This window comes from Meriones unguiculatus, chromosome 8, assembly GCF_030254825.1.
Source record: "Meriones unguiculatus strain TT.TT164.6M chromosome 8, Bangor_MerUng_6.1, whole genome shotgun sequence".
Taxonomy (NCBI): domain Eukaryota; kingdom Metazoa; phylum Chordata; class Mammalia; order Rodentia; family Muridae; genus Meriones; species Meriones unguiculatus.
In genome coordinates, this window is record NC_083356.1 from 68,854,630 (window position 1) to 68,869,104 (window position 14,475).

The 14,475-nt window shown below is 49.2% G+C and overlaps 1 protein-coding gene across 1 annotated transcript in view; it reads right to left on the reverse strand.

Annotated features, from left to right (window-relative positions):
• Positions 1-4,456: 4,456 nt before the first annotated feature.
• Positions 4,457-14,475, reverse strand: part of Ccdc187 (coiled-coil domain containing 187) — a 46,915-nt gene continuing 36,896 nt past the window's right edge. Inside the window, exons 21-26 of the mRNA XM_060390518.1 lie at positions 14,322-14,410; positions 14,032-14,101; positions 11,997-12,133; positions 10,715-10,809; positions 10,187-10,263; positions 4,457-9,334 (exon numbers count right to left, since the gene is read on the reverse strand). Coding sequence (XP_060246501.1) covers positions 7,389-9,334; positions 10,187-10,263; positions 10,715-10,809; positions 11,997-12,133; positions 14,032-14,101; positions 14,322-14,410 — 2,414 coding nt within the window. The 3' untranslated portion in view covers positions 4,457-7,388. The remainder of the gene's footprint in view (positions 9,335-10,186; positions 10,264-10,714; positions 10,810-11,996; positions 12,134-14,031; positions 14,102-14,321; positions 14,411-14,475) is intronic.

Consider the following 14,475-nt stretch of genomic DNA (forward strand, 5'->3'; position numbering starts at 1 on the left):
AAATCCTGTGTACAGAAAGCTCTTGGATTAAAAGTGTGTGGTAGGGTTGGCTAAACCTCACCGTAGTCACCTGTTTACAGTAAACAGAAAGTTCTTGGATTAAAGGTGTGTGATAAGGCTCAATCTCACCAAACAAGAAACAGGGTTTTAGCCAGGGGCAGTGGCACACCCCTGTGATCCCAGCACTCAGAGAGGCAGAGGCAGGCCAATCTCTGTGAGTTCAATGGCCAGCCTGGTCTACAAAGAGAGTCCAGGACATCCAAGGCTACACAGAGAAACTGAAAAAACAAAACAAACAAAAAAACAGGATTTTACAGTTCACAATTTTGGGATTCACAATGAGATCAAATATCCTGCCACAAGAAGTGCTCCCAGTGACACCATGAGGGTGATGGATGCCTGTGACTGTGGGTTTGAGGGCATGGGGATGAGGTCCCCTATATCCTAGTGAGAGATGAAGCAGGGCTTAGAACTAATGTACCCAGAGACCATAGGTTGGCTCTTAGCATCATCGAAGGCCTTTCTGTAGCCTGGGAGGACACAGGACACATTTCAACTGAGGGAAAAACCTCCATGCAGGTAAGGCTGGTGTGTGTGTGTGTGTGTATACATGTGCCCTAACTTCCAAAGCCTGCAGTCTCATTTTATAGACACCCTGGCCTGCTCCCTGCTCTAGTTGTATTCTGAAGGCATGGCAGAGATGTGGGGGTTGCTTGAGGCAAAGGGAGACACTGGTTGGGAGACAAATACAAAGAAACTATTTAGTGTTTAATGGCTGCCAGAGGGTGAGTAAGCAGAACCAGGCCTGAGCCTCAGATCCCAACTCTACCTAGAAGGCAAGAAAGTCTGAGGCAGGATGAGATAAGGAACTTTATGGGCAGACTCTGGAGGCTGGCTGGGGTCTCTCTCCAGCTGATAATCAAGAATTCCAATGCAATTACCATTTGCTGATACAGAGACAACATTTTCAAATATGATGTTAAGGTACCAACAAGCCATATTTGAGTCTTCTCAGTTTAAACCTGCAGAAATTTCTAGGAATTTCATAAGGTACCCCATTTACAAAAAAACATGTGCCCAAGGGTTTATTTTACCAGACTGTAATTCCATCCACAATGTGTCTAGAAGCATCCTATAATCTCACTTATTGAAAAGGGGAAAATAGAGAGAGAGGGAGAAGGGAAAATCCCTTACCTGTTGAGCAAGAAACTCTGATAGCCTCTGAAAGTCCATATATGGCTATTGCTGAGCCACTTAGATATGACTCTCCTTTGAACAAGCCAACACCCAGGACTGGTGTGCCCTACTTTTTCCCTGAGAATCTCTATTAACGACTATGCTGAAGGGTTTTTTTGTTTGTTTGTTTGTTTGTTTTGGTTTTGGTTTTTTTTTTATGTGCATTGGGATGAAGGTGTCAGATCAGACAGTTGTGAGCTGCCATGTGGGTGCTGGGAACTGAACCCAGGTCCTTTGGAAGAGCAGACAGTGCTCTTAACCACTGAGCTATCTCTCCAGCCCCTATGCTGAAGTTTTTGTTGCTCTCTTCCTGATAAATTCTGACTCTACTACCATCTGGAGCATCCTGAAATTCTTTTTTGTTTTGTTTTGGTTTGGTTTGGGTTTTTTTTGAGACAGAGATTCTCTGTGTAGCCTTGGCTGTCCTGGACTTGCTTTGTAGACTAGGATGGCCTCGAACTCACAGAAATCCACCTGCTCTGCCCTCCCCAGTGTTGAGACTACAGGACAGGTGTGAGCCACTGCGCCTGGCTTTTTTGTTTGTTTGTTGTTTGTTTTTTGAGATAGGTTTTTCTGCGTAAACAAAATCCTGGTTGTCCTGGACTCGATTTGTAGACCAGGATGGCCTCGACTCTGACTCTGGAGTGTTGGGATTAAAGGCACGCACAGCCATGCCTGGCTCATCCTGAAATCATCATCTGTGGCAAAGCAACGATCTGGCGTTACTCGGTGGAGATCCTTAAAGGTTGAGGAGACACTTCAGATTTCTGGGGACCACATGAGCTGTGTCTTTTGCTGAAACTGTGTCTTGCTGATGACAAGTCCACTATACTGCAAGCCTTCAGCAGCCAAGCATGTAGGACAGGGCCCACACAGGAGGCCCAGTGAAAACACTCTGTGTTCCAGGGAGTTTATGGCTCTCAGCCATTTGTAAAAGCCCTGTGGCCTTTGTGTGTTATGACAGTGGCTGTCATGGTGGAGCAGGGCATGGAACCCTAGAGACTTGGGAAATTCGTGTGACAGTTTGGCATGTGGAAAGCTGAAAGCACACTCTAAGGGAACAGTTTAGCAAGGCACTGACAGAGATGGAGCACAGAAAAATCAAAAGTATGGTTTAACTGAGAAATAACTATTTTCTATGAAAAATAATAACTTCTCCTGAGGCTCATGCCAAGATTTATTGGTCCAAGTAGTAATGTGGGATCAGAACGAGGGCAGGTACAGCCTGAGACCTTGGAGGGAGGGACCTTGGATTGAAGCCTCACCAAGGTCAATATGTCTGAATGCCAGTGTTCTGTTTGCACACATGCTGGGCAGATAAAACGTGTCAGGCACTTTCTGGGGATATACTTCCTCTCCGCCCACAGGAGTAATTTCAAGGCTTGGCTCCTGCAGCTACAGCCGTCTTCAGAAAGCCTGGCTGCTTCTCATTAGTTTCCCATCACCAGCTTCCTTTCAAGGACACTGTGCCAAGGCTAAAGCATGCTGCACCTGCTTTATACCCAGGGAAGGTAGGTCTGGGAGATTCTGGCTGTAGTGTGTGTGTGTAGCCCTAATGTGCCCAGATCTCAGCACCAACCCCCATGAAACTAGACTGGGCAGGCGGTAAGGGGGTGCTGTGGAATTTGAGGCAGATTTTCAAGGTTTTGATGGGGGAGATTTATTGCCATACCAAACATGTATATGTAAAATGTGTAATTTTTCTCAGTCTCAAAAGCCCAAAGGAGTTATCAATAAATAGAAAAGAAAAGTAAAAAATAAATTACAGACTAATTCATTCCAAAACCAGAGGATAACCAATAGGAAAGCCATAGGTCAGAGATATGTCTTGAAGTTATATACACGGAAGAGTGCATATTCCCTGACTGGGCCAAACCTCTTCTGTGCTCTGGGGCCAGCTAGAAAACTTGATGCAGGATAGATGGGAAAGATGAAGTATGCACTGTAGAGATGAAAGAGAAAGCGAAGCCAAGGGGCTCTTTACTGTGGAGAAAGCTGGGACTAGAGACTTGATGGCTGTGAGGAACAGGCAGATAGGAGGAGGCTGTGGTGAGTTCCTAGGCTGGCTGCCACCAAGGGCCATGTCTTGCTCAGTACATGGTCCTGCTGCAGCTGGGGTCTGCAGCGAGGTCTGTGGCCCAAGCTACCACCAAAGGCCAAGGGGATGTCCATAATCTGGGATGCTGCTAGAGACCATGTGGCTGTCTGAGGGCCATGCTGCTGCAGGGGCACATGCTGATCTGAGTGGCCTGCATGCCACCTGAGGTCCTGGGTACATCTAGGCCCATGCTGCTGCTGGGGGCCATGTCTGGGTCTGTGGGCCTATGGCAGCCAGGGTCTGTGCTGATGTTCCAAGCCCATGTCACCACCAAAGGCCATGCAGATGACACTGGTCTGTACTGTGGCCTGAGGCACTGTGCTGAGATGGCAGGCCCTGACCCTCATGAGCTACCACACTAGGGAGAGCTGGCCTCATCCCTTGCCTGGACAGCACAGTAGAACTGACTTTCATGGGGGGGCGGGGGGGGTGGGGTGGGGAGTGGAGGGTATTGGGGAAGCCAGTGCTGAGGGTGTTATCAGTTGGAGAGCTGGCCCCTTCCCTTGTCTGCCATGAGGTGTCATGGAAGAGAAATGCTCCTCTCCCTCCTCACCCCTTGCTTCTTGATATAGGTGGGTGAGCTGCCCCCGCCTCTAGGTCATGAGAATGGGCTCTGCCCCTCACCAGTTGCAGCACTCAGGAGAGTAGGCCCTGTACCTCACCTGGACAGCTCAGTAGAGTTGGCTCTGGTGGCAATGGCACAAGTGAAATAGCCCCAAGACCAGGAGAGCTGCCTCTGCCCCTTGCCAGCTGCAGCATTGGGTGAGCTAGCCAGAGCAGTGCTGGAAAGCTCGCCCTGGTGGTGTTGGCGCAAGAGGCTGGCACGTTGACCAACTCAGCTTCCTCTTAGGCCCAGATTCAGGGCTTTGATTTGCCCCACTCCAACATCTATCCCATCTATAATCTATTGGAGCTTGTGAAAGGGCTGGTCCTGTGGACCCAAAGCTTCAAGACATCCATGACACAGGACAATAAACAAGAATCCTCATGAGGATCCAATATTGACAGAGTAGCAGAAACCAGCAGCTTCAATCAATACTGTGAGGGAGAATCTGGTATATACAAAAATATAAAAAAGGAAAAGAAAAATTTCTGAAGATAACTTCTTAATATTTTAGGCCATTTATTTAAGTGTTTTTAATTTTTAAAAACAGATTATAAAACAAAATCATGCATATTACTTGGCTACCACATGAAGTTTTCAACTGCTTTTTTTGTTGTTGTTTAGGTTTTTTGGGGGTGGAGTGTTATTTTGTTTTGTTTTGTTTTGTTTGTTTTTCGAGACAGGGTTTTTCTGTGTAGCCTTGGCTATCCTGGACTTGCTTTGTAGACCAAGCTGATCTCAAACTCACAGAGATCCGCCTGCCTGTGCCTTCCCAAGTGCTGGGATCCCAGGTGTGCACCGCCATGCCTGGCTCGCAACTGCTTTTATGTGAGCAGTTTCCCATGAGTGCTGAACTAAGCATCTTGGTGACCCTGCCTTTTCATGGAGCGATGTCATCGGCACAGATTATTCATAAGCATAGCTTTGTTTGGTTGTTTTAGTTGCTTTGTTTTCTTTTGTTTTTCTGAGACAGGATTTCTCTGTTTAGGTTTTTCACTATCCTGGAACTTGCTCTGTAGACCAGGCTGGCCTCCAACTCAGAGATCTGCCTGCCTCTGCCTTCCAAGTGCTGGGATCAAAGGTGTGTACCACTACCACCTGGCTACAAGCATAGTTTTTAATGATTAAAATAAGACATGAGAAAAACAGAAAGAAGGGAATGGGGGAGGGAGAAAGAGCAGGCTGGAGGATGACTGCAGTCAAAGTACATGCTGCACTTGGGAAACAATGTCTTTATGAGACCTAGTAAGGTGAATAGTGGATATGCATCAACAAACAGAGAATGGATGCTATTAGATACACACACCTGTTATATACAAACATGCACACTTACATACCCATGTGCACACACATGATTTAGGACACAGAAAGCAACCTCTGGGAGTTCCAACCATATATGTGAGCCTCATGCCATGATTCAGAAGAGAGATTTGAAAGCTGCTTCCTCTGAAAAGACTGACTTCTGGATTTGTGTAAAAGCCACTTCCTTTGGAGAGTGTAGCAGCTCGTGTCTATAATCCCAGTACTTGGGGGAGTTTGAGGCAGAGAGATGTACATGAGCTCAAAGCTAACCTGACAGAGTCACTGCTTTAGTGGATGTGCTCACTCTTACACATGTCCCCAAATTGTTCTGTTCTCCTGGGGGACCAATCCCATCCCAGAGCCACTGCTCTCTGTAGAGCTCCTCTGCCCTAGGCCCCTGGTGAGCCCAACCCCAGCTGAGTGAGGTGCTGAGCATTGCAAGCTGGTCTCGTTCTCACCATTAAGCAGGTGGCTTCTTCCCACACAAACCCTGTGTGGTTGGGTCAATAAGTCACTGGATGTACGTCCTGAGGGAAGACAGTATTCTTGTAAAGAATGGCCACTGCTTTCTTGCACAAGAGCCACCTATGTCACCCCCACACTTTCAATAATCACTGTGGTCATTCTGTCCTAGAAAGCTCCCAGGGAATAAAGGAGGTATTCTGGGCCTTGGTGTAATCAGCCAGGCCCACAAGGCACAAGATGTTTCTTTGGCCCCCACTCACTGTGTTCCTGAGAAAATCAGTATCCCAGCAAGCCCCATGAAAGCAAAAAAAAAAAAAAAAAAAAAAATCACAGGACAAAGAGAGACTCCAAGCCCCTGAGGACTTGCTTGTGAGGAGTGACCAATTATCTGCCCTTTACCTCCACAGCCACAAGCAATCTGTTGGAAACAGACATAGCAAGATCTAGATGGGACTGAAGAGATATTACAGTTGGTAAAGCACTTGCCTTGCAAGTATGAGGATCTCTAAAGTCACTTCCTAGAACCTATATAAAAAAAATCACAAAACCAAAACTCGAGACAGATGGCTTGGCTGGTAAAGGCACTTGTCATGCAAGCTGCACGAGCCGAGTTTGATCCCCAGAGCCCACTGCAAAAGGAAAGAGCCAATTTCCAAAAGTCATCCTCTAACCTCCACACAAGGACCATGGCATGCACACACACACACACACACACACACTTTTAAAAGTCAAGTGCTGGAACAGGCACTGGTGATGCATGCCTTTAATCCCAGCACTTAAGAGTGGATCTCTGAGCAAGTGGATCTCAGAGCTGGAGGCCAGCCTGGGCTACAGAGTAAGTTTTAGGACAGCCAGGGATACACAGAGGGACCCAGTCTCAAAAAAAAAAAAAAGACAAAACAATAAAGTTAAGAGCTAGAAAGATGACTTAGTGATTAAGAGTGTTTCCTGTTCTTGCAGAAGACCTGAGTTCAGTTCCCAGTACCTATATATAATCAAGAGGCTCACAACTGTCTGCAACTCCAGCTCCAGGAGATCTGACACCCTCTTTGGGGCTCCAAGGGCACCTGCACACATGTTGCAGATTCTCTCTCTCTCACGCACACACATGCACACACACACAAGGCAGGTGAACACTGGGCATTTGCACACTAAGAAAAGCCCAAGACAGTTCTTTAGCACACTCTGATCACTTTTTCCCTGATGGGGTACTACTTTTTTTTCCCACCAACACTACTTTTCTCCCCTTGGCCTCACTGATTCCAATACTACCTCATTCTAGCTGGAGCTACTGACCTCCTGAACTTTCCTTGGTCAGCCATTCGACACCATCCTACATAGCCTTTAATGTGCATGCCTCAGTCACTGAGGTTTGGACCCTTTCAGAACCTGACAGAAGCTGTGGGAAATTCAGGGAATTACTCTGCCCACGGAGAGGCAGCCTATAATCAGTATGAGAGACTCTCACCCATGACTAGTGACTGTTTCAGATAACTGTCCTGCCAGCCAGATGTGGTGTGACAGACAACCCACAATGGAAAGCCCAGGTCCCTCAAATCAGATTCTTGTGGAGACAGACAGACAGACAGACTGAGAAAGAGAGAGAGAGACAGACAGACAGACAGAGGCAGAGAGAGAGTGCATGTCATAAGTCTATAAGCCATCATTTTTCAGAGTACATGTCTAGGTGCTGTCTCCAGGGACCAGTAATGACAATGCAGCCAGAGAGTCACACAAGATCCTCCTGCTGAGATGGGTGGACACCACAGCCACTGGCCCAGCATCTCTTGTCCCTAGAAGATCAGCATAGGCACCTTCAGAGACATGATCAAAAGCCCAGTCTCTCCTAGGGAGCTGCTGTCTGTCCAACAAATCCTGGAGCTGGGCCTGGTCCTCTATCCAGTAGCTCTGGCCTTCCTTCTCTCTCTCACTAGTGTGCTTGAGGGACTCAGCCTGGCCACTGGGTACCAAGGGCTCCAGGCCTGGTGGTGGGCCTTCAGAAGGTGCAGACCAGGGGGGTGAGGACGTGGCTACCCTTCTGTCTAAGAGGTGTTCTGTATCCTGGAAACACTGCACCCCCTCCCGGGGTCCACTTTGATTATCTGAGGCCTCAAGATCCTCTCTGGCTACATAAGCTACTGGGGATGGACTCAAGGATTGAGCTGACAGTCTTGGGGCCCATCCAGGGGCACTGACTCCCCAATTACTCAAGGGAGATTTTAAACTTGAGCCATCCAAACTTCCATCTTGTTTAGATGCTTCCAAGAAGTGCCCTGAGTCCTGTGGCCCCAGAGCCTCAGATAAAGAGGACACATCTCCAGCAGTAATGGACGTATCTTCTCCTAGGGTGCCCAGTGAGTCACCTGGAAACATGGCCTCCTCAGGTGGGGAAGGGAAGTCTTCTAAGCTGGGCTCATTGATGTCACTCTTTGCTTGGGGGGTAGGAGGTGGTGGAGGGAGGTGAGTGTCCCTGTGGATGGAGGATGGAAGGTCTCCACTTCCATAAGACAGCTCCTCATCCACAGGAGACAGTATTTCACTCAAGAAGCCATCTACACATAAGGGACTGGCTACCTCTGTGACAAGGGGGGCTCCATCCTCAGAAGGAGCCTGTAGGGTCGGGGGTCCCTTAGGATCAAGGGTCTTCCTCTGCATGGGTGGACTTGTATCAGCATCCTGGGGCTCCTCCTGGCAGCCAGCTGAGGCCTCAGCAGCCATGTTTTCTTTCCTGAGACCTGCCCTTTCAGAGATGGACGTGCCCAAAGGAAAGGACAGTGACAGAGCTGAATCATTGGTAGAAGGTCTCTGGGGTGGGAACACTGTGAAGGTGGCCACAGGGGACACCTGCCCTGTTTCCCCTATATTCAGCGTATCAGTCAAGCTCCTACTGGTTCTGGAAGCTTCCCCCGGGCCCGGGAAGGGATGACTGGTATGGGACCCTCTACTGCCTTCCAGGCCCAAGGAACCATTTTCAGGTAAGGAGTTCGCTGAGGCTGGCTCAACACAAGGACTAGGGTCTACAAGGTTATCCTCACTGTTCTCTTCCCAAATTTGGCTGGAGGACTCTGATAGCTCTGACCCCGATCTCGGAGAAGGAGCATGTGGGGGTGACAATGGCCAGCCTGCCAGAAGGAAGCTGGACTCTGGTTCTGAGCCTCCTGCCACAGCTGCCTCCTCAGAGAAGCCACTCAGGAGTCTGGCCCCACTGCCTTCCAGTCTGGGCAGGGTCACTTCACCTACACCCCCAGGAACCCTCTCCAGTTGAGAAGGGCCCTGGTGGAGGCCCCAGAGGGAAGGCAGGCCAGGCTCCTCCCAGGAAGCATGAGCAGAAAGCTCCCTAGGTGAACTAGGGTCTGCATGCATGCTATCTTCAGAGTCTAACTCAGACAGGGATGTGAAACTGTTAGAGAGCTGGACTAGGGTGGCCGTAGCTTTCTGAAACTCCGGAAGAGATGAACAGGAAAGGCTGCTTGTTGACCTCACTGAAGGGGTGAGGGATAAGGCTGGGGATCCTGAAGACCTTGAACTAGAAGCAGACTCAGAACACAGGTCCAAGATAGCAGCAGGCTGGGATGGAGGGCTGTCTAGATGCCAGGCAGGCTGTGCCTCCTCTTCATAGGCCACAGGAGCTGCTGAGACAGATTGAATTAGGGGATGGACCTCAGTTGCCTCAGTCTATATGGCTGACTATGCCAGAAGCAAGAAAGCAAGGGTAGTCCCAAGAAAAGATGTTTCAACAGAAGATACTAAAAAGGGCAATGGTGGGGCTGACAAGATGGCTCAGAAGTGAAGAATACTGGCTGTTTTTTCAGAGGTCCTGAGTTCAATTCCCAGCAACCACATGCTGGCTCATAACCATCTATAATGAGATCTGCTGTCCTCTTCTGGCCTGCAGACATATATGCAGGCAGAACACTGTGTACATAACAAATAAATCTTAAAAAAAAAAAAAAGCCATGACTGATGCCTTTAATCCCAGCACTCAGGAGGTGGAGGTGAGCAGATCTCTGTGAATTCAAGGCCAGCCTGGTCTATAGAGTGAGTTCCAGGACAGCTAAAACTACACACAGAGAAGCCCTTTCTCAAAAAACCAAAAACTATATAATCAAAAGGGGAGATGTGTTGGGACTAATATGCTTAGTCTTTTGATAACCCCCAGTTAATTGCTCCAGCTCCTTCCCTACTTGTGGGTCACATGTGACTGTCCCTGAGTGTCTGGACTCAGCCTACAACACCTCAGCTGTTGCTAGATCTGTGGCTGTCTCTGCTTGGTTTGCTTTGAAGATTTAGACTCAGCCTGCAGCCCTGAGTAGAGTCCCCTATCCCACCGCAAGCAGTGCAGAGGGCAGGGCACTATGCCTTCAGAAAAGCCTCACTTAGATCCAAGAGCTAGTCTTGGATAGCCTCTAGATGAAGACTTGACAGTCTCCGAGCTAGCCCCGGGGTGGGGGTGGAGGTCCTGAAAGGGGTGGGAGCCTTACCTGGGGAAGCAGCCTCCTGCTCAGCTCCGGGGTGGGCCAAGGGGATGTCTGTGTTCTCCTGTGGACAGGCTTCTCCCCTGCAAGCACATGGTTCTGGTTGCTGGCGAAGGAGTCTTGCCTTCCAGCTGCCCTTGCCCCAGGGCGCACACTCACTGACACTCCCTCCCTTGCCACACTCTTAGGAGCAGCTTTGCCAGTCACCCACCATTGCAAGCAACCTTTGCCACACAGGACTACCTAGGACTCTGCCTTTGATGGGGGGTGGGGAACATGACAGACTACAGACGACATCTGACCACAGGTCACCTTAGTCAGGTTACACTTCTAGACACCTGGATGGCCTAGCTGCACCTTAGCCCTTCACTGGGCAACAACTTTGATACCAAGAGGGAGTCAGACCCAGTAGGTGGTACACCCAGTAGGTGATGCCCAGTCCAGGATGGGGTGGGGTGGGTCTGGGCATTGAGAGCTTCCAGGTACTGAGACTGCCTCCATGCCTCAGTGCCTTACCCTACCCAGCTTCCACACCTGTGCTGCTCTGACTGCCAGTGTGCCTCTTCCTGGGGTTCCCCCTCAGGGCTTCTAGAAACATCCAGCCCTTGGTTTGTTGTGTTTTCAGTCACCTGCAGGAAACACATTGGAAAAGTAAAACGTCTACCAGGGATTCCTCCACCTTCTTCGCTAGGGATCAGACTACGATTCCAGAGACTGTTGCTAAGGAATAAAGATCACCCACTGAAGAGGGCCCCAAAGATCCCAACCACCAAACATCCGCTTTCACCATGGGAAGACTTTCTTTCTACCCAAGTGTTGAGTGCCAGGTGAGACCCATGGAACCTGCAGAATTGTATGAATACCCTCTGAGCCCTCATCCCATTACAGCCTCCTGTGATGTATGAGGCGACCCCTAGAGGCCACACTGTAGAGGAGTCAGAACATGGCTGCTCTGATAAGAGATCACATCCAAAGACCTTCTAGGTCTGTGTGATCCAGCTGGAACGCAGACAAGCTGGGCAGTGGTGGCATACACCTTTAATCCCAGGAGACAGAGGCAAGCAGATCTCTGAGTTCAAGGCCAGCCTGGTATAGAACAAGTTTCAGGTAAAGAAAAGCTTAGGTCCAGGCATGGTGGTACACACCTTTAATCCCAAACAATTAAGGTAATGTTAATTTGTAGAAGGAAGCACCCATGTTTGAAAGTGATGTCTAATTTAGTGGCAGAAAAAGTGATAAATTGGAGAAAGATTTGACAGAATAGGATATTCCCAACTCTCAGGAGAAAAGAGAGGAAAGGGAAGCTACTTAAAGGAGCAACACAAAGAATGAGGGGGAGAGGAGGCAGTTTTATTGGGAAAGTTTTGGAAACAGGTTGAGGAGAGAGCAAACTAGATACAGGTAGACAGAATGATCCAGAGAATGAGAAAGAGCCAGAAGATTAGAACAGATTCTTGGAGTTAGTCAGAAATGAAGCAGAGTAATTCAAAGTGGAGAGAAAATCCAGACTGAATAAATCATCTGGGAGACGAGTTTGAGCCAAAACAACTAAGTAAACCAGTCAACAAGCATTCAAAAAGAACAAGAAAGGGCAAGCTTATTCAGAATTAAGTCTCAGAAGCTGAAAACATTCTAGGCCTAGATTAGGTTTGTACGGAGGCTGGAAACTTCCAGGACTAGGCCGAGGTTAGCAGACAGAAATAGTAAGCCTCCGAGATGACAATTACTTCAGGAGAATAAAAGATACTTTTATACCACACAGCAGGCCAGTGTCCCCTTTAGCCTGAACACAGCACATGGCCAAACTCTGACTCACTCTGGCTTCCTGGGGACAAGGACCATCTCCATTTAGGGACTGCCCACACTGTCTATGCAGGCTCCAAGCACGGCTGTCTGTAGTAGCCAAGGGCCTCTCCACCGCCCCAGCTGCACTGGGTTTAGCGTGCAGGTCTCCTGTGGGACAAACAGACTGTAAATGCTGGCAGGTGTAGAGGTAGCAGGGCTAGGGAATGACTCCCAGGAAAAAAAATATCTGAAAATTCAAAATGGATACAAGACTTCATTGTGATACTTAATGTGAAGATCTAAAAGATGTGATGTGCTTCCCAAGGATCCTGTTGGACACTTAGAGATATGAAGTCCCAGGAAAAAAAGAGCATATGGAAAAATCATTTTAAATTTATAGCCCTGTTGTCGAGCATGGTGGTACACATCTTTTAACACTAGGTAACACCTGGGAGGCAGAGGTAATCGAATCACCTATTTACATAGTGAGACTCTGCCTCAGAAAACAAACAAAACCATATAGCCTTCTTCTCCTCCTTTGGGGAATCTCCCACAAGTGGCTGAACCCTTGCCAGAGCTGTCCCTTTCCCTGTGTCAGCACTGTGCTGAGGTCCTCTAGCACAAGGCAGAGCATTGGGCACTCAGGCAAGGGTAGGCCCTGGGCATGGCAGGATCTTTCCGAGGCAAGCTGAAAGACCAGCCAAGAGGGCACAAAGCAGGACACAGCTGAACCTCCCCAGGTTATACCTCCACATTCCTGGACCCAAGTCCTGTCTGGCCCCTGGTAGACTGTTGGGACCCTGAGGCCCAGGGCCACTGGCCTATGAGACCAGAGCTATGCTATTTAAAGCTCTTATCACGGCGGTGGGCTTCTCTAATGGCCACGCTGGGGTGTCCCCGAGAACCTTGCAGGTGCTGTCTTCTGACTGGGAGGCAGCTAGCACTGGGTCAGACGGGCACATCCTGCACCGTCACTAATGAACTCCACCATCACGTGATGTTCCAGGTGTTTTAGTTCTTGGCCCCAGTCTCTTCATCTGTGGGTGGGTAATAAGCGTGCCCACCTCAAGCGACAAGGGTCCCTGCGAGTGGTGTGGGGTAGGCACTGGCTGGCTTTAGCATATGGCACCTAGTGGCCACACAGGGCCAAAGAGACCAACATCAGTGGTGAGGGGCATCAGGCTGAACAAATTTCCACAGAGCCCTGAACAATGGTCAACAGAGGTATGACTCTAGCAGAAGAGGAGGTCATAGGAAGGTCCTGCTCGCCACCACCTTTGGACCCCTAGAGAATTCAGTCTGTCCTATCTCTCTTGGATAATCCCAATGCACTGGGAAGATCTAGCTTCTTCCTATCCTAGGTGACTTGGAATTCACTCTTCCAGGCTCCAGATGCAAACAGTGCCTTGGTCCAGCACAATCTGGCAACACTTGGCATCCTCCTGTGTCTAAGGGTAGGTGCTGAGCAGGGGGTGGAGTGGTGAAGCTTCTGAACCCAGCGGCTGGTACCCAGGGGTGAAGAACTCAGAGGTGGAATCAATTCTCTGAGAGGCAGCCATGCCATGCCAATCTTTCATTGTCAGCCCCACGGCAACCCCCAGAAGGGGAAGCGGACTCTGCTACTCTCTGCCGATCAGGAGTTCTGCCCTCAGGAAGGCCTCAGAGACAAGTGCATGGTTCAGAAAGTGAACACTTTGATATGTATAACAACTGTAGTGTCAGATAATGAGGGTGCATCTGGTGATGCTGACTTCTAAGCTCTTGGAAACATCTAGATAAAACCAAGCTGCAGTTGAAACAACCAGACCAAGTATTTTCTTTAATGTCCCCAGAGGAGCAGCCAAATCATCTCCCATCAATGGAGTCGGCCAGTCTTCTAGCCATGGAGAAGTCTGCAGTCATGGCAGGCGGATATGAGCATCTGTCCTCTTCAACTTTCCCCAGGAACTTCCCTGTCCTTGTTTGAGCACTGGACAACAGCCCTGCACAGGGTTCACTGGATGTAGGGGAAGCTCCTGCTAAGATCCACACAGGGGTGGCCCACAGAGTGTTTCTGGAGGCCTTACCTGGAAGAGCCAGCTCCTTGGTCTCCTGTGGCATCAGCTGAGAGGCTGAGCTGCCATCTTCCTTAATGGCCTGTGTCAACAAGATAGAAGGAGAGACATATCAAAAGGCGCAGGAGCTATCTGGGAAAGAACTCCAAGGACTAGGATGATGTGGGGCCACCAGCACCACAGGGGCTAGCACCTGGCCACCCAGGAGTCCCAACCAAGATCAAGCCATAGACTGGCAGAATGGCAGGGATGCTCCCCAAACAGGCATGGCTGGGGAGAGGAACTTCCTAATGGTTGCATACAGGAAAGGCTGGGTTTTTCTGATGCTTAGGGTCCAGGGGGTTCAAGTCCAGCAGACCAGGGAGAGATACACAAAGCTGTTCTCCAGGTCCTGAAAAACATAATTAAACCAAGAAAATGGAATCCCTTCATCCCAGGGAAGAAGCATGCTCAGTC